This window comes from Xenopus tropicalis, chromosome 1, assembly GCF_000004195.4.
Source record: "Xenopus tropicalis strain Nigerian chromosome 1, UCB_Xtro_10.0, whole genome shotgun sequence".
In the NCBI taxonomy this organism is placed as follows: Eukaryota; Metazoa; Chordata; class Amphibia; order Anura; family Pipidae; genus Xenopus; species Xenopus tropicalis.
Genome location: NC_030677.2, coordinates 25,851,050 through 25,878,330, shown reverse-complemented (window position 1 = coordinate 25,878,330; position 27,281 = coordinate 25,851,050). Strand labels below are relative to the sequence as shown.

The 27,281-nt window shown below is 40.5% G+C and overlaps 1 protein-coding gene across 1 annotated transcript in view; it reads left to right on the top strand.

Annotated features, from left to right (window-relative positions):
• The window catches only part of stk32b (serine/threonine kinase 32B), a 115,414-nt gene that overhangs the window by 48,126 nt on the left and 40,007 nt on the right, over window positions 1-27,281 (top strand). Inside the window, exons 5-6 of the mRNA XM_002939053.3 lie at window positions 13,017-13,054; window positions 17,826-17,915. Of these exons, the coding sequence (XP_002939099.2) occupies window positions 13,017-13,054; window positions 17,826-17,915 (128 nt within the window). The remainder of the gene's footprint in view (window positions 1-13,016; window positions 13,055-17,825; window positions 17,916-27,281) is intronic.

Genomic DNA, 27,281 nt, shown 5'->3' with positions numbered 1-27,281 from the left:
TCAGTCTATAGGACCGATATGGGCAGCTAGAAGCAGCCCGTGTATGGCCACCTTAAGATTGTTCCGTTGTTTATGAGTAGGGTATCTTTTGCAATTAAGTATGTATATCTTTATTTATAAAGTACCACGTATGTACGCAGCGCTGTACAGTAGAAGACATTAATACAAACGGGGTTATTAAGATAATAGATAAATACAAAGTATATATTGAATTACAGTCAGTAAAATAGGAAGCCAGTGGGTACTGTGTGCCTAGAACACTCCTCTCTGCGTATTTATACCTAATGTAAAATTCTGCCTATTGAAAATAATGATAGTTCTAAGCAATTTTCCAACATAAATTAATTACAAATGTTTAATGGTTTTAAAGGGGAAGTTAACCTTTACATTAACTTTTAGTATGTTATGGATGGTGGGGATACTAACAAGGCTAAAAAAAGATGGTGGCCCAGTGTGCAACATAAATCACCCCATGCCTGTGCATATTTGAAAAAGAAAAATGCAGGCTCAGGGTAGGAGATGATAAGAATTAAGGGGGTGCCAGGGGGATGCCTTGTCCTTTAAAAAATAAAAAAAAATAGAAAATGCATTTTGCCTTAAGTTGGCCATACACCTTATGATATGCTCATTTGGTCACCAAACTAGAGAATCTTTGCCTGATTTGAACAGAGCCAGGCCAAGTCTATGGTGCACTCTAGGCAATCCCCAAATCCCAATATCCCCCACCTCAGTAAGGTGAGGAGCAGGGAAAGGGAGCAGCCTGATGAGGAAAGGGAGGTGACAAGCTGGAGCGGCAATACAATGTGCCCCCAATAAGGGGTAATTATATCTTAGTTGGGATCAAGTACAGGTACTGTTTTATTATTACAGAGAAAAGGGAATTATTTAACCATTAAATAAACCCAATAGGGCTGTTCTGCCCCCAATAAGGGGTAATTATATCTTAGTTGGGATCAAGTACAGGTACTGTTTTATTATTACAGAGAAAAGGGAATCATTTAACCATTAAATAAACCCAATAGGGCTGTTCTGCCCCCAATAAGGGGTAATTATATCTTAGTTGGGATCAAGTACAGGTACTGTTTTATTACTACAAAGAAAAAGGAATCATTTAACCATTAAATAAACCCAATAGGACTGTTCTGCCCCCAATAAGTTGTAATTATATCTTAGTTGGGATCAAGTACAGGTACTGTTTTATTACTACAAAGAAAAAGGAATCATTTAACCATTAAATAAACCCAATAGGACTGTTCTGCCCCCAATAGGGGGTAATTATATCTTAGTTGGGATCAAGTACAGGTACTGTTTTATTATTACAGAGAAAAGGGAATTATTTAACCATTAAATAAACCCAATAGGGCTGTTCTGCCCCCAATAAGGGGTAATTATATCTTAGTTGGGATCAAGTACAGGTACTGTTTTATTATTACAGAGAAAAGGGAATCATTTAACCATTAAATAAACCCAATAGGGCTGTTCTGCCCCCAATAAGGGGTAATTATATCTTAGTTGGGATCAAGTACAGGTACTGTTTTATTACTACAAAGAAAAAGGAATCATTTAACCATTAAATAAACCCAATAGGACTGTTCTGCCCCCAATAAGTTGTAATTATATCTTAGTTGGGATCAAGTACAGGTACTGTTTTATTACTACAAAGAAAAAGGAATCATTTAACCATTAAATAAACCCAATAGGACTGTTCTGCCCCCAATAGGGGGTAATTATATCTTAGTTGGGATCAAGTACAGGTACTGTTTTATTATTACAGAGAAAAGGGAATCATTTAACCATGAAATAAACCCTTTAGGGCTGTTCTGCCCCCAATAAGGGGTAATTATATCTTAGTTGGGATCAAGTACAGGTACTGTTTTATTATTATAGAGAAAAGGGAATCATTTAACCATTAAATAAACCCAATAGGGCTGTTCTGCCCCAATAAGGGGTAATTATATCTTAGTTGGGATCAAGTACAGGTACTGTTTTATTATTACAGAGAAAAGGGAATCATTTAACCATTAAATAAACCCAATAGGGCTGTTCTGCCCCAATAAGGGGTAATTATATCTTAGTTGGGATCAAGTACAAGGTTCTGTTTTATTATTACAGAGAAAAAGGAAATCATTTTTAATTATTTGAATAGAATGGAGTCTGTGGGAGATGGCCTTTCTGTAATTCTGAACCTTCTGGATAACAGGTTTCTGGCTAACGGATCCCATACCTGTCCTGTAGCACCCACATTAATCACAGTTTATAGAGGGCCTGTCACTAGAGATGAGCGAACCTGTCCCGTTTCGCTTCGTCGAAAAGTTCGGAAATATTTCAAAAGATTCATGATACAGTGGAAAATTTGCAAAATGGTGAAAATGGTGCACGTCAAACGCACGACAATATTTTGACACACGCAACTTTTTTTTTTTTACGTGGCAAATTTTGTCGCCAGTTCCGTGAAACAATCTGTCAATGAAATTTGCCATGCCTGGCGAATAATTTTGCCCATCACTACCTGTCACCATAAGAACTAATTCCAGTTTCTTTTCTAATGTGCTAGTCAGGCAAAATTAACTTTACTTACACTATATAAATTATATAAATCTTGTTTCCTTCATTCTTGGAATTAACAATAACAGCAGCAGGCAGGCGCCATTTTGTGGGTGCTGTTATTAAGACAAGCTTTGCATCATCCTAAAATCTTGTTTGTGCTAGAATGGGGGGGGGGGGGGGCCTGATGACCATGCTTGTATATGGGATGCACCATTATAGTTGGTGAAGAGGGAGGTGGAATGTGAGGAGAGCAGTGACATCTAGGAAGTGCAGAATGGAGAGTGAAAGTAACTGCCTGAGGCATAGAGGTAGGGAAAGCAAAGCATGATTGACAGCTGAGATTTCTAAATTTATGGTATGGATGTTTTCATTAAAAAAAAAACAAATTTGGGTTTCATTTAATTTATAAAGGACTTTTATTATACTGGGTGACAGGTCCCCTTGAAGTAGAAACGCTCCAGTCACTTTGGTGCATGAAACATGTGAAACATGTATAAATCACACTGCCCTTGAGAGTGACTTCTAACACCGTGACTGAGGAATCGGTGGGAAATTTACATCTACCCTGGGAAGATTAAATGCGGGTAAAAGATTTCTGATCCATTATTCACCAGTAAAACCATATTTTATCCCACGTAATTCAAATCACAAGTTGTAGGCATGCAAAAATGCTAGATTAAATGAGGCTAAAAGCTGCAATACCTTCAACTCAGGAGCAGGGTTGTATGGAACTATGATATAGGTTTTGCTTATAAATAACTGTAGTGTCTCCATGACTGTTTGGCTGCACAGGAAAGCAATGCTGAACATACAGGGAGGCAGTGAGTACTGGCCTGGACCATTTGCTATACAGGTACGGATACCTTATCCGGAAACCCATTATCCAGAAAGCTCCGAATTACGGAAAGCCTGTCTCCCATAGACTCCATTTTATTTAAATAATTCAGAATTTTAAAACTGATTTCCTTTTTTTCTGTAGTAATAAAACAGTACCTTGTAATTGATACGAACTAAGATATAAATAATCCTTATTGGATGCATAACATTCCTATTGGGTTTAATTCACGTTTTATTGATTTTTTAGTAGACTTAAGGTATGGAGATCCAAATTACGGACCCCTTATCCGGAATACCCTTGGTCCCAAGCATTCTGGATAACAGGTCCTATACCTGTACTAGATTAGTGAGGTCCAGCTCCAAAACTGGCCAATAAATAAACCATTTGCTCTCACTATACCTGCATCATATCCGAATTATCCAACAGGTGACTTAGTAAAACTGAACCTCTCCCATAAAGAGTCTAGCATAAGGCTACCAGATCTGAGGACAGGAAGAGGCCTGCAAAACTTGTTATGCCACGCCCACTTTTGGCCACATCCCCATTGCTGTTCACTGTTCACAGCATCACAGCTCATAATTTCAATATATTTCCCTAAGAAAGCTCCAAAATAGTTTTGTACATACAGTATTCCTTCTTTCAGCAACAGAAAAGCTGGCACAAGGAGTTTGGAGGTTGTGGGAGGCGGAAGGGATCAGGTGATCCCTGGAATGGCAACGATTGGCTGTGGGACAGCTCTGTTGCTGGGAGACAGAGGCGGGGACAATTGCTGGGGTCAATTTGACATCAGAACAGGGATTGTAAAACAGGGACCTTAGTATAGCAGACTACAGTGTGTGGCACTAACTTATTTTTTCCTCTATCCAGTTTGTAGCCCTTTAGATGCTGGAGGCTGAAAGTCGGGTAACTTTGCCACCATTTTTCTATACTACGTCCTCTGGGTTTCAAGGCTCAACAATGTGCAGTTATTTGTACCCGCTCTATAGACAGCTCTACTTACAACCCACGTCCTACACTGGCTACAAAAGTAGATTCTGTTATGTTCATGTTTACTGAAAGCAGAGGCAATGACATTTTCAGCATGGTGATGGTGGGTGTAGGCACTGACAGAACTTTCAGGGTTAACTCGAACTCTTACAAACCCTTTAGGTGGTGTGAGAAGTCAGAACATAAGACTTCATGTTTTATTAGTCTGACAGACTCGGTAGCACAGCCACATCTAGGAGCCAAACTTACTTGCTGATACTCTAAATAGCATGGCAGGCTGAGTAATGAGTGTGGTATGAGATATAGCAGGGTAACCAAACCAATTTACTCGCAGAACAGCAAGTACGGGTTCTCTATAGGCAGTAGCAGGATAGCTTAAGATATTATCAGTGGCCTCATGCAATTACTTATAAATGGGGTAACCCACAAGGGGTGTAACTTGCAGTGCAAAGGTTTCACAACAAAAAATATGACCTTTGCTCTGACTGCCCATTATCCTCTACCCACATGCTTGCAGATAAAATGCAATGGCTCCTGGGGAAGGAGGGTGGCGGAATGTTGTATAAAGTTCTGGGGTGCTTAACATTCCACCCCCTCAGAAGTGGGGTTCACACCATTTATACAACTCCTAACAACATATCATAGGATTTGTTGTTTGAGTCCCCAACCCTGTTCTTGGCCAGTACAGTATTTATTAATACACACTAACTACACCGACTAACCGGTTCTAAACCGACTAACCTGTACTAAACCGACTAACCTGTACTAAACCGACTAACCTGTACTAAATCTTTCAAAACTACAGACCATAAAATAAACACAGATGTGAGTAAAGGTGGCCATACACTGTAAGATAGGCTCATTTGTTGAGTTTGCCAAGCGAGCGGATCTTCTCCCGATATGCCTACCTACAGGCCCTAGGGCCAAATAATCAATGAAAATGGCAGGCAGAGGAGTGGTACCCAATCTGACGAAAAAATCAAACCTGTCTAATTGAGATCTGCCCAATTTCAGGTCAGATGTCAGTTGGGGAGGCCCGTCAATGGTGCCCATACATAGGCAAATAAGCTGCTGAATCGGCCTAAAGGACTGATATCGGCAGCTGAAATCAGCCCCTGTATGGCCACCTTTAGACTAGATCATCCCTGAATATGAGTGGGTGTTAAATATTTTTAAGAACAACAGCATGCATGGCAATTTAAAAACTTTAAAGCTTTACCACACAGTGCATAAACACAAAAAACACCCTCCATTGCCATCAGTGATCATTGTTAAAGTCAGATTATTCCCATCTGGATACGTGTAAGGATAGAATTGCCCAAGATCACCTAAACAAGTTCTTCTGGGTAACTGTCATTGGCAAATGGAGAGCATTCATTGTCTGAGTTACTAAAATTCCCCAAATTTCCTTGAGTGCTATTTGCCCTGAAACTGTATAACGTATTTAATAGTGCCACCCTTGTTATGCAACATTTGCAGGAAAATAGACTATTGAGACATCTTAAGGCACAGTTAACAGTTTCATCTGTTTTTAAGGCAATTTAATTAAAACGTGTGAATTAAAAGTAATCTCTTCTTACCATTGGCGTCAGCTCGGCATAGCTTCTCTCTGAACTGCTAAAAGAAAGGGAAATGTCACCTGGGGATTAGGAGCTTTACCCGATTTCAAAAAATGCTGCTTCAGCTTTGAAACTCGCTGCTCCTTTGAACCTCCAATCTGGCAGCGAGCGGGAACAGTTCTCTGAAGACAAAACCACAATCTGTTCTGTTCCATTACCCTGAAACTAATTTAGGAATTGCTCCTTAAGTAAAAGACACACTCTCTTTCTTGATTTCTAATTTCTTAAAATCAGATCTGCAAATTGGACTTTTTCTTTCCTAAATATTGAGTGAAATCCTTTGTCTGCCTCCTGGCATGGCATAGTGCCCCCTAGACTGGCAGTAATCTAAGGGCACATAAATGCACAAACATAATACTAAAGGATAGAATATCTATGCCAAATGGTACTTGAGCACTAGGGAGTGTTAAATTGTACTTGCACCCCTGTCCATTGTTGGTATTGGTGCTGTCTGCACTTCTGTCAGGGGTATGTGATCCATTGCACCTTAGATGGAGGAAAATGAACGACTACATATTCATCGATAATTCCAAGTTCTCAGTTCTATTGGTTGCCACCACAAACAGAAATGTATCCATCCCTTTCCTGCCTTGTGCCTTGAATTAATAATGCACAAGGCAGGGACATGCCCGGGTATGTCCATTAGAGTTGCCAACTATTCGGTTTTGATGATTTTTCAGGTTTTTTTAGGTCTGTTGGTCTAGGGTTGCCACCTCTGCCAGCTTTTATCTCCAAGCAGAGGATGGGCAGTGATGTCAGGGGGGCGGGGAAGAGGCAGGGCTGTGATGTCACTGGGTTGGGGAAGAGGCAGGAACGTGATGTCACTGGGTTGGGGAAAAGGCAGGACCGTGATGTCACTGGGTTGGGGAAAAGGCAGAGCTGCAAAGTCACTGGGCGTGGCTATGATTTGCAATGCATTGTAGGTTATGTAGTTCCTGCATGCTGTCTGTAAGCTGTGGAGAAGTTGTTACAATTTGTAACATCAGTGTTTTAGTCCCTCCTCCCCTGCCAGGATTTCAAAAGATGCAGACAGAGAAGAACTGTTTTGCAGCAGGAGTTCAGCATATAAAATAATATGTATTCATACTATCTAAAGGAACAGATAAAAGTAATAGGTATATTAGGGGTTTCTGTGTTATATAAAGAGTTCCCTTTAATATGATGTGAGCTTCTGTATCTGACTTTTGATGGTAGGACACAAAAAACTGATATTTAGGGCCCTTTAGTTTATGCTGTGGGTCTAACTCGGTTTCACCCGCCAAGCATATTCTGTTGTGGCTTTTCAGCTCAGTCTATATAACTGGATGGGGCAGGCAGTCAGCTGCAAATATGTTTTATTGCCATATTGTGATAAAGCCTCTTTTTTGTCACTTTGGAAAAGGCTGTGCTACTCAATATTATGAAACTAAAATTTGTACTGAGCGCAAAAACAAGATACTTGTATGTATTAAGGTGAATGTAAAATGGGGAGATCTAGATAGATGAGTGCAGAATGGAAATGATGAATATAGAGATAAGAGGATCGGATATGAAGTGTGAAATAGAGAGGTATTGAGAGCAATTGAGAGCAGAGGAGGATAAATGAGAATGTATGGGAAACAAGTGATGCATGAAATGATAGGCAATAATAATAAAGTTGGGGTGGAGAACACAATACTGGTAAAATGAAATGGTTTAGGCATAGGAAATAGTAAGACATGGAGAATAATAGGGAAAGATAAAAAGAGTCATAACAGTCATTGCCCATCTCTGTCTCATCCTTGAATTTGCTTTCTACATGTCAACATTAAACTTTGCTTGAAAACAACAAGCAAGACTTCAGGGGTCATTCAAGTGCAACTACTGTTGTGGGTGTGCAAAACTGGTCCCATGGTTCAAATAGTAGTGCAACACAGTAGTGCAAATGGACACCATTCATTAAAGGTACTGTACTTGCATCCACTTGTGTTTGTTGGTGCCAAGCATAATTGTGCTCGCCCAGTCTGTGGGTAGCCAGGGTCAGCAGCCTCAAAATAGGGGCTCACTTCTAGTAGAAAACTCATTGCTGATTGGTTGCTATGAGTAACTGCACTGGCACAGTTTAGCACATCTATTAGTAAATTAGACTTTAGAGGGCTCATTTATGAATGCAGAGCAATGTGAAAAGTACAAAATTCCAATGCAAATTTCCCAGTTTTTTCCCCATGCTGGAGTATTTTTTTGCAAGAATTCTTGTCAAATTCAGTGTGTATGTATGTATGTATAACTTTATTTATAAAGCACCACAAAGGTACAAAGCGCTGTACAATCTTACAGAATACAATATAGGTATAAGTGCCATGTGGTATGAGACACGGTAGGAAGGATGTCCCTGCCCCGTGGAGCTTACAATCTAAGTGTGTATGCGTAAGTGTATGTCGCATCCACCATGTCCACAGTGTGATTTACTAATATGGACACAATGAAGCATCCCACAAGGCCACAATTATTCTTGACCTGGAGAATCTGGGGAAAAGTGGTGCATTGTGGGCAAAAAGTCACAGCAACATGACAACTAGAGATGTAGCGAACTGTTCGCCGGCGAACAAATTCGCGCAAACATCGGGTGTTCGCGAACGCGTATGTTCACGAACTTTCAGCGTATGTTCGCAGTTTGGGTTCGCGCCGCGTTTTCCACCGCGTTTTTTATCGTCGCAAAAGTATTGTACAATACGCCGCACAAGTCACACATGGCGTTTTTCCGCAAATCCTGTTTTCATGGTGTTTAGCGCGACATAGCAAAAAAGCCGCGTATTTTCGCTAGAATAGCTTGCATTTTTTGCGCAACTCTGTGCCAACAAAGTATTTTTCAGAGAAGTTTTTGCCCTTGATCCCCCTCCTGCATGTCACTGTCCAGGTCGTGGCACCCTTTAAACAACTTTAAAATCAGTTTTCTGGCCAGAAATGGCTTTTCTAGTTTTTAATGTTCGCCTTCCCATTGAAGTCTATGGGGTTCACAAAGTTCGCAAATATTCGCGGGTTTTGGCGTAAGTTCGTGAACATGTTCGCGAACTTTTTTTTTTAGGTTCACTACATCCCTAATGACAACCGTCTACTGCATCGGCAAATGACCTTATTTAAATCTATTAAATAGCATCTTTTCCCAACCTGGAGAGTCTCTGGCAAGCCAAACTATGATCCACCAATCATTACTAGTCAACAATCTAGGTGTCCTGATTGTTTTAAAGGCCTATTGCCTTAATCCTTGCAAAAGATAACAGATATCTAGATATGTTTTATTCTAATTTCGGATTGAATGTAGTTGCCTTTCCATACCATACACCATGTGGTGCTATCTTGTTCCTGTCGATACATCAAATAATCCTCAGTTTTAATGTGTTTGTTCTCCCTGGGTGTCCAAGAAATGGGGCCACTTGCAAACACAGTAGGTTTCATGCATTACCCATTCAAGTAAATTTTTCATACAATTGAATCTCTGATGATTTATTTAATTGCTTAGATCTTCTCCCAGCTTGACCTAAGCACATTTTCACATCACTTACCAGTGCTTCTGGAATGATCACTTATTAAAATGGCTGTGTAATATACATTACTATTGACTGTGCATCGTCAATTGTGTCGGCTTTTCTTTTAACCTGAAAGGGTTCCCAACTACCTCTGCCAACCCCCACCCCAGGAGGCAATAAGGACAACCAGGTTGGGATAAAACAGGCCACAGCTTTATTAACAAATTACTGTTAACAATAAGAATCAACATTGTATCAACATTATATTAACATTATATCCCCACCCGGAATGCTTGCCCACTGGAAGACCACCACCAACTGGGCTACCTGCCATGCCGGCCGCCTGTCACAGGAGCAACAGGTGGGCAAGTGGGAGCAGGTAACCATAAAACCACCGTCCTGGGACCCTTGTCCGAGGAAACCATAATCACCTTGGCACACTTGTGCCTAAAACTGGGGCATAAGCCCCCACCCCTGGCAAGCATTCCTCTGCAGCTGTGACAATAAGGCATACGTATCCAATTACAATGCCCCCATCTGTAAGCTTACCACAAATCCAGGGCGGGAGGGTGGGATGTTGCTTGTCCTCTGCTCCAACCGGAAAAGGTAGGAACTTCCTTTTCCTGCGTTCCCTATACCCCATTGTCTCCTCCTTCTGCCTGTTAACTTCCTACTCCGCCCATCCAGCAGTTAACCCTATACCATCTCTATCCCTTGCACGTGCCTGACTTTCCTCACCCAGTCAAGGCCCTTCCTTTTAATAAGTCTGAGCCCCATTCCTAACAGTAGGAAGAGCTATAAAACCTGCTTTGCACACACATTGTATGACCCATTCTTTGCAAGTGAATTAATATTCAATGAATTAAGCTTCTTAGGCATTATGTATTGTAGCAGGATTAGGTCTTAGAAGTATTTAAATATTTAGGTCCTAAAAGATCAGTACATGTTCAAAAGACATTGGTCCCTAAGTTGTACAACAAAAGGATGTGTGTATGATGAAGCCCTTTAATGTGTCCATCGTGGTCATAACCGACACTAATAATGCTGACAGAGACAAGCAAATGCAAGAAACCAATTTGGTGCTCAACATTGGTTTCTTAGGTTGTTAAGGGAAAAAATGTTCGTACCATATAAGACCTTTAAACACACAAGCAGTGACTGATGAAACAGCATATAAGGTCAACACAGAGGCCACACACACATCATTAGATGCAGTAGATCTTCTCTACAAAGAAACAACCATTATAAAGCAGAAATAAATGCAATGTGCTTCTTTAACAATAGGGGAAAGAATATGTAGGATATATTTAAAGAAATGTGCTTTTAATGATGTCAATTACATTGAGTAGGTTTTATATGTACTAGCCAGAGATTTGATGATGTGTGAGTGACATATTGTATCTATAATAGGCACAGTGCAAGTATTTATCTCCAAGACTGCTTACCTACAAAGTAACAAGAGATGCTTAGGGATTTCTTACCACACTGTAATAATGACTGGTGAGTAAGATGCCGATGCTCCAGTTAGCTGTGTTCATAATGGAACATACTTAGCCTTACTTAGCCTACATATTTTAAGACTAAAATTAAAAAAATATGACATGAAACATGTCAAAAGGAATCTTGAGTACTAGGGAGCTTGTAGAGGCTGTTGAGCCTTGTTAGAGTAATAGAGAGCTTGAGTACTAGAGGTTGTGAGTAGTAGAGATGCTATTGAGCCTTATTTGAGTAATAGAGAGCTTGGGTACTAGACATTGTGAGTGCTAGAAATGCTGCTGAGCATTAATTGAGTAATAGAGATCTTGAGCACTGGAGAACTTGAGTACTAGAGATGATGTTGATCATTGTTTGAGTAATAGAGATCTTGAGCACTGGAGAACTTGAGTACTAGAGATGATGTTGATCATTGTTTGAGTAATAGAGATCTTGAGCACTGGAGAACTTGAGTACTAGAGATGATGTTGATCATTGTTTGAGTAATAGAGATCTTGAATACTAGAGATGCCACTGAGCATTGTTTGAGTAGTAGATATCTTGAGTACTAGAAATGCTGCTGAGTCTTGTTTGAGTACTAGAGGTCTTGAGTACTAGAGATGATATTGAGAATTGTTTGAGTACTAGAGATCTTGAGTACTAGTGATGTTGTTGGGTTTGGTTTGAGTACTAAAGATGATGAGCACTGGAGATCTTGAGTAGTAGATTGTTTGAGTATTTGAGATCTTGAGTTCTAGAGATTTCATTGAGCATTGTTTAAGTACTACAGATCTTGAGTACTAAAGATGCTGCTGAGCCTTGTTTGATTACTAGAGATCTTGAGTACCGGAGACCTTGGGTAAAAGAGATGCTGATGATCATTGTTTGAGTCCTAGAAATCTAGAGTACTGAGATCTTGAGTACTAGAAATGCTGTTGGGCATTGTTTAAATGCTATAAATCTTGAGTACTGGAGAAGCTAAAGTGCTAAAGTACTAGATGTGCTGTTTGGGGCCCCTCTACACTTTGGACAATTTTTATGAACACATAGAGACAGCTTATCAGTCAGCACTTGCGGGATCTAATTCCTCAGTAGTTATGCCCCTGTTTGCCCAATCTGTAACCAGTCAGAGAATTAGAATGTTCATATTGCTGTACCAGTCTGTGGACAATCAGAGTAAGAGACATTTTACATTTATAGATCACCTTGCAACAGATAAAAGCAATTAAAACTCATTATTTAAGAATTAACAAAGCCCCCACAATGGCTGACACCACAACGGCACTCAGAAATGGCAATTATTTAGTTACCTCCTGTAATTTATAATAGCTAACCTCAGTCCGTGGGCCTGGCTCTCCCATTTCATGATAAATGTACCAGCCTTGGGTAATGCCAAATTTACTAGGATAATGCACTGTGCTGGTGCATTTTTCAGCAAAGAGGAGTGCCAGCCCATAGCCCATTAATTTATGGGGGGGGTGCCTAACAAAATGTCACCCCCCAGTGATTATGACTTTCCTTACTGACATTAAAAAACAAGAAGCAGTGATACATTTTACCCCTACACTTTGTACCTAGAGATAATTGCAAATCTGGAAAGGTGCACTGGTAAAAAATCTGTAACTTTCATCATAAATTCCTCTCCTTGGCGCAATTTATGACACTTTGCTTCAGTCTCTATCAGGCATTTTCGTTCTAACAATTTCAAATACATTTTACTTGTCAGTGTGTAATATATAGTCTCTAGCTGGGGAAGTAAACACACAGTTGCATGTACCATAAAAAAAGGCTCAGTTAGGTCATAATATAGAAATTGCTATTTACAGTATATGCGTGACGTGCCATCAGAAACTGAATTATAATGTCATTTTGCAAATGTTTAACCAAGCCTAGGAATACCTGCTATAATTATACCTGCTATTAGGGAGGTTTATTTTCACAAGCAACTTTATCATATATTCATGGTTATTTGATTTACACTCTTATATATCATGGTCTGCAGCCTGATTTTATGGTGGTGAGAATTGAGTGTTAGAGCTAAAATAAAACATTATTTCTCTTTTTCAGGGATATTAAACCGGATAATATCTTACTGGATGAACACGGTGAGTTGAGTTATTTTCTATTTTAGTGCGTTGGTGTTTGTTTTTTTGTTCAGGGAAAAAATGGAGAATAAATCTAGCCTGAGAATGCTATGTGGGTTTAATATCTAAAAATACTTCTTAGCCAGCTCCTATTTGATATCATACGACTAGCAAGCAGGCCTGGAACTAGGGGAAGGCAAAGAAACACATGCCTATGGCACAACATTGCGGAGGCGCTAATCGCGTTCCTAATATCAGCCTGTGGGTTGGAGGACAGGATGTGATGTCATTTGGGGTGGGGCTATGATTTAAGGGGCCAGGGAAAATTGGAAAGACTGATAGGGCCGGTAAATGGGTGGAAAAATGGACCAAATGGGTGGGGTTATAGGCGAGGCAGAGGTGGGCCCATGGTTATAAAGGGTGATCAGCAGTCGAGAGGGTAAGGAAAGGAAGGGATTTATAGGCCATTACAATTCACCAGCAAGTAGATTGCTTGTAAATTTGTAATACCGGTGCCAGCCCTACCTGGTGATGTACAAGCTAGGCTGGTCAAATACCATCCAGGTGGCAACCCTACTTACCCCTAGCTCGGGCATGCCTGGGTGTAACTCAGAGTTGAAAATAAATCAGGGACACAGACAAAGTGAAGTTTCTGCGTAGCAACTGGTAGGTATCTGTGGCTATCTACAGGTATGGGACCCATTATCCAGAATGCTCAGGACATGGGGTTTTCTGGATAAGGGGTCTTTCCGTAATTCAGAACTCCTATCGTAAGTCTGCAAAAAAAATAATTTAAACAGTAATTAAACCCAATAGGATTATTTTGCCTCCAATCAGCATTATTTTATTATTTTATTATTACTAATTTTATCTTAGTTGGGATCAAGTACAAGGTACTGTTTTATTATTACAGAGAAAAGGGAATCATTTAACCATTAAATAAACCCAATAGGGCTGTTCTGCCCCCAATAAGGGGTAATTATATCTTAGTTGGGATCAAGTACAGGTACTGTTTTATTATTACAGAGAAAAAGGAATCATTTAACCATGAAATAAACCCCATAGGGTTGTTCTGCCCCCAATAAGGGGTAATTATATCTTAGTTGGGATCAAGTACAGGTACTGTTTTATTATTACAGAGAAAAGGGAATCATTTAACCATTAAATAAACCCAATAGGGCTGTTCTGCCCCCAATAAGGGGTAATTATATCTTAGTTGGGATCAAGTACAAGTACTGTTTTATTATTACAGAGAAAAAGGAAACCATTTTTAAAAATGTGAATTATTTAATTAAAATGGAGTCTATGGGAGAGCCTTTCCATAATTCGGAACTTTTTGGATAAGGGGTTTCTGGATAAGGGGTCCTATACCTGTGTATATATATATATATATATATATATATATATTTACAGCCTACATCTTTGCAGATAGAAATTATGGACTATTCCAAAACTACAGTTAATTAAATGTATAGCTTTCCTGCATGCGTCTGGATATTCTGTGCGCCGGTCTGTCTCTTAGATTGAATCACATTCAGCTACAAGGTCGTGGGCTCACCCTACAATAATCAGTGAGGCTGCATTTTCCCAGTGTTTGTAAACATGCTGAATTACAGTCCCAGATTGCATTCTTCAAATTCAAGCGCCAGAAGGTCACAGGCAAGTTTCAAGCTTGTTGTTAAAAGTTACTGCAGCCAGGGCTTCCATTTAAATTAGAATTAAAGAGAAAATGCACTGATTTTTGTTTTATTTAAAAAAAAATTCCAGTTGAATGCAAACATTTAACCACCTGTTGCCAAATAGGAAACAACTACAGCAGGAATCACTAGGTTAAAAACAACATATTTGCCAATGTTAATGCACAATTTATTTTACAATTAGAAGGCATAGGAACACAAATTCAGTGCCCACCGGGACACCCAAGCAATGGTCCCCACCACTCTGGTCACACCCTTGCCCCCCGCCCTCCTAGTTAAGGGCCCACCACTTCTGCACATCAAGGTGTGCTCCAGTAACTCATAAAGGATAAATAAACAAAAAATATGTGAATGTAAAATTTATGAGAGTGCTGTTCTAATCACTTTTACAATTTGAATTCATAATTTTTTTTTCAATTCCAAGATATTAAGGGATAAAGTACTGTTAATATGAATGCCTTTTGTTACAAGAGCACCACCTGTTGGTTAGTTTCTGACCATGCTGTTGTCAAGAAAGTTGTCAGGAGAAAGAAAGAGCACCGAGCTTCGGAATTGTGGGTTTAATTAGGATCCAAAAAATAAGAATTTGGTGCAACTTGTGTAACTAAATATTACTCGGCCACAGCAAATTAATTTTTAGGCCCTCAAAAGTCTGAAGGCTGACCCCTTTTAGCAATATGTATTGAAATTTTTTATTAATTAGGGCTACATGGGGCCTCCTCTACCCCTGGGTCCCCCTGCAGTGGAAGGGTCTGTTTCCTCTGTAGTTGTGCCCCTGGATGCAATTGAGCAGGCTGCACACAAGTTGTAAAGAACACATATAGGAGCTAGCCCCTTTGTGAATAACACTCAATCAAGCACAATTTTGAATGCACTTTAGCACTTTGCACTTGCGTTCATAAATGAACTTTATAATCCTCAACTCATTACAGATTCCACAGCAAAAAGCCATCTCTTGCTTTGTTACCCTGGAGGCTTTCTGGGTTCAGTCATGTCTGAAGCAGAGGAAAATGTAATAAATAAAGAATAGTTTTGCAAGGTCACACAGGAATAGCCTGCTCTTATCAAGGGCAAACTTATACCTTATGGTGGTCACACACATTAAAATCTGCACGTTTGGAGAGGTCAACAAATGAGCAGATCTTCTCCAAATATGCTCACCTAAGGTGGGCAATATGGGGCTAACTACAACTGGCTAATTACTATGCAGTCCCCGATCCGATGGGAAAATCAAACCTGTTCGATCCACACCTTCCTAATTTGCAGCCAGATATCGATTGGAGAGGCCCTTTGGGGGGCCCCATACATGGGAAGATAAGCTGCTGAATCTGTCTAAAGAACTTGGCAGCTTATATCTACTGGTGTATGGCCAACTTAAGACTCCATTGTGAAGGCTTATAAAGAGACAATTACGGTCAGATTGCTGCAACTCAGCGGTATAAATGCCAATGATATCACAAGCCTTGGGATGCTCCATTGTTGCTTCTTGTTTATTGTCTTTCCAGTAAGCTTAAAGGAGACATATTGGATAAATGGGGAGCAACGCTAATTTTGTAGGCAATTATGAATAATATCCGGTGCTGGTTTCACTTTGTGCTAAAAATAAATTCTCTCTGTAAAAATGGCCCCTTTATTGGAGCTCCCTATAGATCCTCTCACTTCTCCCTCCAGTGTGAAATGGAGAGTGGGCGTGTCCTAACGGTCCCTGCCAGATGCACAGTAGGAGGGGGAGAGCCAATCACAGCCCTGCACTCACACAAGCACAGAGAGGCTTCAGTTCCCTATCAGGTCAGCCTAGCTGCTGATTGGTTCCTATCCTACAGTGCAGGGTATGGAGGGCCGCCGGCTCCCCAGCTCATCCAGAGAATTCAGCCAGCAGGAAGTGGCACAGATGGGCGGGGCTAGTGGGGGTTTTGTGGAATTTCTCAATAAATCAGTCAGAAACACAACTTTTTAAGCACAATCCTTCTATATCTAGAGGAGTATAATTCCCTGGTACATTCATCATTTTTATAGGATATGTCTCCTTTAATAATTGGCCCTTTTGTATTAATTTCTTAGCTACAGTATTGCCATATAAATAAATGGACTGAGGTTGTGTATACTATATTTTACAAATATCGTGTGGAACGTATACCCTGAAAAAATATGAATCTACACTTTTAATTATAAATACAAATTGGCATTGCTTATTCTCCAAAGAGACTTTTAATTGTGCATATTTGTGCTCATGTTTAAGGAGGCTCAGGTGGCAATCAGCAGTAGTTGTAGGTAGTAGTGATGATAACCATTACACTTCATATCTGGGTGGGCCTGTGGCGCCCCCTGTGGCACCACCTGCAAGATATAGCTTAAAAACACCTGTGCCATTGGTACATCAGTTTTATTTTATATATAATGGGAGTCTGCATAGAAGCAGGGTCTTCATATGTTCAAACTGAAATGCAAAATGTTAGACTGCTGTCTTCAGTACCTTTTCTCTAGTGTGCTCATGTTTTAGACAGGTAGCCATGCAAAACAATTTGGTCAGTATAAAGTCAGATTTTGCTGCAAAAATGATGATTAATACATGGGATTAATACATGGGAATACATGATTAATACATTGGGAAAACCTGTGCTGGAACAGATTTATGGCATCTCTCTATAATGATGAAACTTACAGAGTTGGCTCTACTATAGAGACTTTCTTTAAGACCTCATTTGGCTGTGCACATCCCCCTGTACATTCATATCATGACGTATGCATATATAGACAAAACCCCTTTCTGGCTCCTTGTAAGGGGACTAAAAACCAATAGGAGAAGGGCTATGGAGGGGTATAGCGTTGACAAGGAAGATTGTGGCTATCCAACCTGAGAAATGGCACTTTAGACAAGAGTAAAACTGCAACATGTTCATAGCAACTAGAGGGAAAACACAAAAGGAAAATAAATATAATATAATATTATATAAATATAATATTTTATCAGACAAATCCATAGGAAACACACAGCAGTCTCTTGGCCATGTGCCCTATGCTGATTTTTATTAGATTGTATAGCTAAATGGATGGGCCTGTTTCTTCTACTAAAACTATTTTCACTGTTTTTCTAGGACATGTTCACATAACTGACTTTAACATAGCCACAATTGTAAAAGGATCGGAAAAAGCTTCATCAATGGCTGGAACAAAGCCGTACATGGGTAAGTACAGAATATTGTTGTATTGCTCTCTGTACACTGTGACAATCACATTATTGTTCCTTTGCTTATTTCATGTACTGTATTTATACTGCTGCTGGGCACAAAATCACTGTAAACGCACAATATATGCAGATGATACAGGCTGCCCTAGATTTCACCAGTGGAGGGAAACAAGTCGATAAAAATAGCTGCTTTGGAGGACAAATGATAAATGAACTGCAGCAACATTAGACCAAAATAGCCACAGTCTAAGCTGTGTGCAACTTTCTAATATTAGAGCACAAATGTGCAGCTGATGGGACTACACGTCTGAGCCATTGATCATCCTTTGGTCAGCCATAAACATCCATCATTTGGTGAGGTCAACAAATGACCAGAACTTTCCCCAGATTGGAAACCATCTTGAGGGGTTAAATAAGGTTCTTTTAATTGTTCGGGCCCCCTGGCTAAGGATTAGATGACATAGTTAAGATGTGAAGATCCTTGAACCTTCAAAACCATCATAGGAAAAGTGCGGATGAATGAGCAAACTGATAAAAAAAGGATATGGTTTGCTTAACTAATTCCCACCTGACTTGTCCCTGAAGCTCTGTCCCATAATACTGTATCAGTCTGTGAAACTACATTTTATAATAAATATTAATGCTATAGCACAAAGCATTTTAATTGCTGTTACTATAGGAAACATGGGATGGAGTTTGATAATTGCTGCGTCACTCAATGGATTGCATTCTATTTACTTTGTAGTCAGGAGATTTTTGCTGGAACACTAGACACTGGAACATTTTTGAACACTAAGGGGCATATTTATCATGCTATGTAAAATTATTTACAGCAGAAAATGCTGTAAAAAGCAGTGAAAAATAAATGGCACCTGATTGCATTGGCTTTTCAGCCCCCACTGGTGCCCTGAGGTGGCTAAAGGGATGCCACCCCCACACCTCCATGTTCAACTTTACAGCTATGGAGAAGGGCAAGGGGGGCAGCATTGCTAGTGCAACTGTGGCCTCTGCATTAGAAGAATTCTAATTTAATAAAAGCATTTCAGTTACCAGGAGAGGCTTTTTGCCTCATGGCCGGAGCACCCCTGCCCGATCACTGATCATTATTTTAATCATAGTTAGTTACATAGGGTTGAAAAATCAGTAATCCATTCAGCGGTGGCAATTCAATTTCGGCAGATATTGTTAGAGAAACTTTTCACACATTTTGATAAACAGGTCGCTAATTGTGAGGAAACCCATTGTACCTCCCATTCAAGGAAGTTATCAGTGGCGGGTAGCTGTGTGTTGATCAAGGAGACAAGTAGCAGCAGTCAGACCTTAATACCATTAACCTTATATTTTCCTCACTCACACAATCATTTGCTGGGTGATTTAATGAAAGATTGAATATCATAGATAAGTGTGTTTTTTTGGGGGGTCACTGAATCTGGTTACTCTGGTTATTCTTTTATTCAATGCTGGATGCTAGTTTGCAATTAAATATTGCGTGGTCAGTACCATTTGATGCTGGACGTAACTGTGCCATTTAATGTTGGACAGTCAGTGTAATATGATGCTAGAAGTTACTTTTCCATTTAATGTTGGGGAGTCAGTCTCTAGCAGTTTGGCCTTAAAGGTGAGTGTGGTAACATGGCTTTAAGGGGGTGTGGTTTAAAAACTAGGTGTTGATAACACAATAACATTTGCTTCCATTAGCAGCCTTTCACCACATAGGTCAGAAAAATTCTGGACTTTGGTACCACAGAAGTTACCCAACAGGACAAATATGTTGTAAACTTTTTTATTTTTAGATTTGTTTTTCAATATATTACTGAAATTAGATCATGTGACAAACCTGCAACCCGCCATCTTTTATTATACTGCTTATATCTGCAGCATTCCACCCCCTGCAGCTGTAAGGGATATGCTGAGAGAAAAAGTACAATAGTGTGACCCAATCTTAGCTAAAAAGCTCTTGTCCAGCTTGTGATGGTAGAACATGGGTCACACTAGGCACTGTTACCCAGATGGGCCCTCGCTAAGGGGAGAGGGTGTTGTCAGTCATAGGTAGGGCAAGGTTCTGTGACTTCTTGATGATGAAAGCTTGGTAGGGTTGAAGACACATTTATAAAGCAACCACCTTGTGCTTCAGATCCAGTCCAGCAGAAATGGCTCAGGGAGTAATACACTAAGGGGCATATTTATTATGCTGTGTAATAAACGGCGAGAAAATTCGGCACACATCGCCAGGCTTCGCCATGTAAAAATGGCGTAAAAACGGCGTAAAACCGGCGTAATTGTTTTACGCTTTTTTTTCTTCCACCGGAACTTATGGAAAATAACTGCGTAATATCCGGCATAATATCCGGCGTTCAGATGGCGATCTTTTCCATTTATTTTACACAGCTTTTTACAGCTTTTTTTCGGCTAATTAGTTTTACACAGCATAATAAATATGCCCCTTAGCCTAAATCCCTCTTCAGTACTGTGGACCCATCACTTTAGGCCAGATAAGCCTTAGGAAGAGCTATCTCCAACTATCAATCCTTATGGAGTACAAACCCACCCATTCTAGCTTGCCTTACCATCTTTTGTTCCTAGAATGTACTATGACAAATGCTACTCCTGTAACTGACTAAACACCGTTCATAGGGTCCCTGTTCCCCAACTTTTACTAGAAGTGTTGTCCCCTCAGGGCCCTTTTTATGGTTTTTAATGTAATAATATGGTTTAGAACAGTTCCCCAAGCCCTGCCCCCTGTTCCCCTGCTGATCTGGCTGACTACTTTGAGTTTGACTGTCCTCAGCCTGCATCCTCCAAATCCCACAATTCCCAGCACGTGACGCCAAGAAGAAAGGAATATCACAGTGCAATGCATTGTGGGTTATGCAGTTCCTGCATGCTGTCTGTAAGGTGTGGAGAAGTTGTTACAATTTGTAACATCAATGTTTTAGTCTCTCCTCCCCTGCCAGTACTTCAAATGATGCAGAAAGAGAAGAGCTGGTTTGCAGCTGGATTTCAGCATATAAAATGGTATTTATTCATACTTTACAGATTACAGTCATAGGTATTTTAGGAGTTTTTGTGTTGTGTGGGGCTCTTTAACAAATTTTGGTTCGGAAATATGTCCTAGCCTGCTGACTGCTGACAGCCATGCCAATATTCTAACTACACTAGACCATTAAGAATTCACTTCTGAATGGTTGCTATAGTGACAGGGCACTGTAACCTTTTTTTTTTTTTTTTACAAAGAATTGATACAGAAAAAAACTAAAACTGATGGCAAACAAATGGGGTGCATTAATTTAAGAAAGCAATATAATGGATCCTAAAGGCAATGTCACACAGGGAAATTAGTCACCCACAATCTTCTCTACCACTGGCGACTAATCTCCTGCAAATGTATTTCCAATGAGAACAATGTAAATCGCCGGTGGAAAGACATACACGTCACCAAGTCGCCCAAAGTAAAAGTAAAACAATGCCGGAGTTCCCCTTTAACTCTAGTCCCTACAATAGCATAGTCATTGTTCCCCCATATGGTGTCTCAGCTTCCTGCATCGGCAGGGAACCCCTTATTCTAATTCTGTCTAGTTTGTAGCTATTTCTGTACAGACTGACGAATTCTTGTTCTACTCATATACATTGAGGATTCATTTCCTTAGCTATCTGCCGGTTCCTCTCCAGACAGGAGGATTTATTGTCTCTGCCTTCGCAAGATCCAATTATACTGAAGGGCCGGACAAGATTACATTGTACCGTTTGAGTGCAGGGACCAAACTGGGTCATGTGATTGCACATATATCTACCAGTGCCCAAGGACTGGCTTACATTATCATTACAAGCTTAATACACACATTCTGCTCATGTTAGAATATTCATACTGCATTCTCCCAGGTCAGCTTTTATATTTAGCAAACACGGCATTTCCCTGCAGCTGCCCATGTATCACATTATGAACTGGTTTTGCTGAGTTTTGATTTCTGAATACGGGGGGACATCAATTTTATGCTCACGAGTAAAGGAAGGACAGGCAATGCTTCTTTTTTGTAATTTAAATGAAAATATTTGGTTTGTTCTTACAGTATAAATGTTTTTGCCAATTTTTCTGTTGTTTTGTTTTATGTCTGAAGAAGTTATCGACATTTTATGCTTGGCTAAAGGGGAATCCTCGTGAGATTATTTATCTTTGCATATCTTGCTTTATGATTGGGATTCGCCATACATTCTCCAATCAGAGAAGGGCAGATTTCTAATGGATGGAACTGATACCTGTGTCTGTTTATCAGAAAGTGATTGGCTGTGAGCAGCTGAATGCCAGTCTGCCAGATAGTGCTCACAACAGGCCACAGCTTTATTAACAGAAAATATGTAAATAAATAAATACAAAATAATTTATAAAATGATCAACATTTTTCAATAACAATAACCATCCATGTTATGCCCATTGGAATGCTTGCCCACTCCAAACCACAAACCATGGCTGCCTGCCATGCCGGGCACCTTCCGCAGCAGCTTCAGGTGGGCAAGTGAGAGCAGGCAACCAGAATCCACTACTCTCCTGGGACCCTTGTCCGAGGAGGTTACCATCCACCTTTTGACACCCATGTGCCAAAACTGGGGCTTAGCCTTCACCTTCCAGCAAGCATTCCTACCTCAAGCTGTGACAGCATAAACTAACCCCTCCCCAGCCTGATCCACCACTGCTTGTACTCACGGGAGGGCAGGCGGGACAATGCTCCTTGATTTCCACAAGGTAACTGGTACCTCCTCTTCCTCTCCTCTTACTCTCAATATCCTTAAGATCATGAACCCGGCACATGTCCCGGCAGTGGGTCAGGCTGGGAGGGTCCCCTAGTTAGGCCTCTGCCTTAGCCCCAAGCACCATTGTGCCAGAGTCTTAGAATCTATACACAAAACAGAGCCAAGGACAGGCAGCCTCAATTCTCAATTCTTTTATTACAAAAACAGAAGAAGTTGAGCTTAGTGCCATGATTTACTGAATTTTGTGGATTCAAAGAAATAATGCATCTAGGATAATAGGCGTCATGACCTAAATAAACCACCAGCCTTCAGCGCCATGCCTTTATATAGTTATGGGCCTCCTAGTTGACTTCTAATACCCTCATATTTTACAGCTACGTATGCATTAATCCTTATTTGTTCCTAAATGTTTTGTTTCTAAATACCAAGCCAAGATGTAAGACTTGGCCTCTCTGCTTTTGCACAACTAGCAAAAATATATTTCACATCTGTGCAGCCTGAGTATGCAAAGTTACTTGCCTCCAAGTGAGATTAGCAGAGAACACATATGGCTGCTATTTTTAGCTATTCGCTTTCAAAGAGTATAATTAAAAAGACATTTTGATCAGTAAGGCTTATAGAATAAAATGTATACTACCTGACTACATCCAGCTGCTCTCTTTCATACATTTAGGTCAATATGCATGTTGATTTAGTACAGGTATGAGACCTGTTATCCAGAATACACAGGACCTTGGGTCTCCATAATTTAGATCCCCATACCTTAAGTCTACTAAAAATATTTTCAACGTTACATAAACCCAATAGGATTGTTTGGCCCACTAAACTTTAATTCTATGTACCAAGGATCAAAAGGCCATGTTACTCACTGCTTGGCCTTTACAATTGGCACTAGTAAAAAGCAGCATGACTCAGTACAGGTATCAGACCCCTTATCCGGAAACCCATTATCCAGAAAGTTCTGAATTACGGAAAGAACCATCCCATCCCATAGACTCCATTTTAATCAAATAATTCACATTTTTAAAAATGATTTCCTTTTTCTCTGTAATAATAAAACAGCACCTGTACTTGATCCCAACTAAGATATAATGAATCCTTATTGGGGGCAGAACAGCCCTATTGGGTTTATTTAATGGTTAAATGATTCCCTTTTCTCTGTAATAATAAAACAGTACCTGTACTTGATCCCAACTAAGATATAATTACCCCTTATTGGGGCAGAACAGCCCTATTGGGTTTATTTAATGGTTAAATGATTCCCTTTTCTCTGTAATAATAAAACAGTACCTGTACTTGATCCCAACTAAGATATAATTACCCCTTATTGGGGGCAGAACAGCCCTATTGGGTTTATTTAATGGTTAAATGATTCCCTTTTCTCTGTAATAATAAAACAGTACCTTGTACTTGATCCCAACTAAAATATAATTAATCCTTACTCAGAATGCCGAGCGCACCCCTAGCATGCAGTTCAGTAGAGATACACTATATGGTGAAAAGTAGTTTGGACCTTCTAATTATTGTAATTGGCTATTTTAACCACACTCATCATTGCTGACACAGGTGCCACCACATCATAAAATGACACTCTTTGGCAATTCTTTGCTTCCTGCTATATGGCAACAGTTTAGAGGAGGGTCCTTTCCTTTTCAGCAGGAAAATATGGTCAGACTGGGCCAACAACCTACTAGGAAAAACTCAGTGGGCCCTGGTCCTGCTGGGGTTTCCAAGGCCTCTAAAAAGCAGACCTCTATCTCCAACGCCCCTGCCATACCCAGCCGTTAAACTCCCCATCCCACTATAATTTGCCGCAGCCACCGCTTGCACCAGGCCCCACATGCCCAGTTACCTGTGCAGAGTGGGTTTCGAAGAAAGCATTATTTCCACCCCCAAAAAAATTGCACTCCCCTAGGAGCCTGCTCTGCCTACCCCAGGTTCTGACTAAGGTTGCCACCCATCCAGTTTTGCCTCGGATAGCCAGGTTTTCAGAAGGGCTGTCCTGCATACCTCCCAACATTTGAAAAATGCAAAAAGTGTGTGTGGCGGGGGGGGGGGGAGGGGTGCAGTGAAATTTTTTGACCACACTCATTTTTGTGACCACATCCACTAAATACTACTTCCATTTTACAAAATTTAGCAGGTTGTCTAAAGTTTCTGGGGATTTTGGGGTCTTGTTTTATGTGTTATTACAGTTTTACTAATGAAGGTAAAATTGACCCTTAAAGGAACAGTAACACCAAAAAATAAAAGTGTATAAAACAAACTAAAATATAATGTGCTGCTGCCCTGCACTGGTAAAAGTTGTGTGTTTACTTCAGAAAGTCTACTATAATTTATATAAATAAGCTGCTGTGTAGCCATGGGGGCAGCCATTCATGCTGGAAAAAAGGAGAAAAGGCACAGGTTACATAGCAGATAACAGATAAAACACTATTGTATTCTACAGAACTTATCTGTTATCTGCTATGTAACCTGTGCCTTTTCTCCTTTTTTCCAGCATGAATGGCTGCCCCCATTGCTACACAGCAGCTTATTATATAAATTATAGTAGTGTTACTGTAGCAAACACACCAATTTTACCAGTGCAGGGCAACAGTGCATTATATTTTTATTACTTTAAAGCTCTGTTATTTTTTTGGTGTTACTGTTCCTTTAAGCTGCAAGTCTAAGTTCCCCCTAGAGACCTGTTTAGCTTATTAGTTACAAAAAAAGCAGGAGTTGAATATTCTGGGCTCTGCCAAAAGCCTCCTTATCTAATTAAGTTTGAGAAACTTTGTATCTTTTTTGGCGTTCAGTGCAGGAGTTCAAAGAGAAATTGGTGACTTTTTAATAAGAATCCTGGACTTCAGACTTTGCTGTCTGCCTGCCTGCCCACTCCCCCACCACCAGCCCCTCCCCCCCCCCCCCCCGTGGGCGTACCTTACACTTCACCTTATACTTTGTCCGAAAGAGGACAGCAGGGAGCAGAAGAAGTGGGACTCGGGTCTTGGTTGGCAGGGCCCATGAGGGGGTGGCCCACTGGGTTTTTCCCGCCAGCCCAGTCCGACCCTGGCAGGGAAATGGTTTATGAAACAAATAATAGACTACAGGGAACATTTACAAACATGCTTCTGTACAATGGGTGCACTGCCTTGGACCTTATACAGCAAAACAGTAGGGCAACCACCTAACATTGTGCCTTATTAGTAAATCAGCGATGTAAGAAGCAAATATAATAAACATCCTCTACATGTCTGTGGATTTAGTATTATAATGTTAGTTTCCCTTTAAAAGGCAGAACAGAAGACTTACTGTGACTTTTATAATGTCAGATACCCCTTTTTTTGTTGCAGAGAAGCCTTTTGTTACTACGCAGTTCCTGGCCATATTGAAAGGGAACTTCTTTTTTTGTTAATATTATTGAGTCAGAAACTCTTCAGCCATTTGTTGTTGGGAAAAGGTCAAGGTCTGCGAATGGTGCCATGGGATTCCTTTCTAGGGCAACGCTATTGATTGAAATCATAAAACAGCAGAGGCCTTTTAAAATTCAGATAACACGCTGTGAGACCAGAGTGAATCATTTGATTTGCAGGTTGGGGCTGTTTATATCTTTTTGACAGGACTATGCCCTTGATTTTTAGAGATGGGTGGCACAGTTGGTTGAATATAGAATGGAAATTAAAAGAAAGTGATCTCGGCTTTTTTTTCCCACTTTTTTTTTCGTGATGCCGCACTGACCTTTATTTTCCAGTCATTTTGTTTTTATGTGCAACATATGCTCGTCTGATTTAACAGATGATGATTAATGATACTGACAATCACAGCTTGCCAATAACATCAGTTATATGCTCAGTGGGATTGTGCATGAATGAAGGAACATTTTATTGCACATGTAGGTAAGATGTGATCGCTGATAGTCACCAGGTACACCCATGTCTATACACGGTCGAACCAGATGCGACCCTTGCAGCACTCCCCCTGCCCGACCGTTCCTCCCCTGACGCATTAAATTTACGTGCGCTCAGGGGAGAACGTCGGGTGGGGGACCCTGCGGGGGGTTAGGGGGGCCCCTGCAGTGGGGGGGCAGGGTTAGGGGACGCAGCCAGCGGGGACACCTGCAGGGCTCCTGGGGCAGGAGCCCCGGTGGGCCCTGCACCCCCCAATCTGACCCTGTTTCTATATTTTGGAACATAGAGGTGTCTTGCATGGGCCAGCAGAGACAAATCACCAAAGATGCCTTTGTGTTATATGAAGGTTGAAGGAAAGGGATCCCTGGAGTGTTTCTCAAGGTACTTAGCACTTCCCAAGGTGCCATTAGGTACCATCAGGCAATGACACGGAATGTGCCTCCCCTTTAAAGGGCTTGTTCGCCCTTGTACAACATAACATTCACAAATCTAACAGTTCACATTAATAGAACAATCTTTTCCATAAATATAGTTAACAAAAAATGAGCAACTGAAGAGATTTTCAATTCAGAATCATCCCTCCGCTAATCCATCCCTTCTGCACAGACCCTGTGCTGGGGGGTCAGTGACCCCTATAAACACTACAGTTGCTTTTTTACTTCCTTATGATGTCACACATAGTGCTGGCAGCAGAATTATCTCCTATTGGCTGTGTCTCTTGTCAGTCT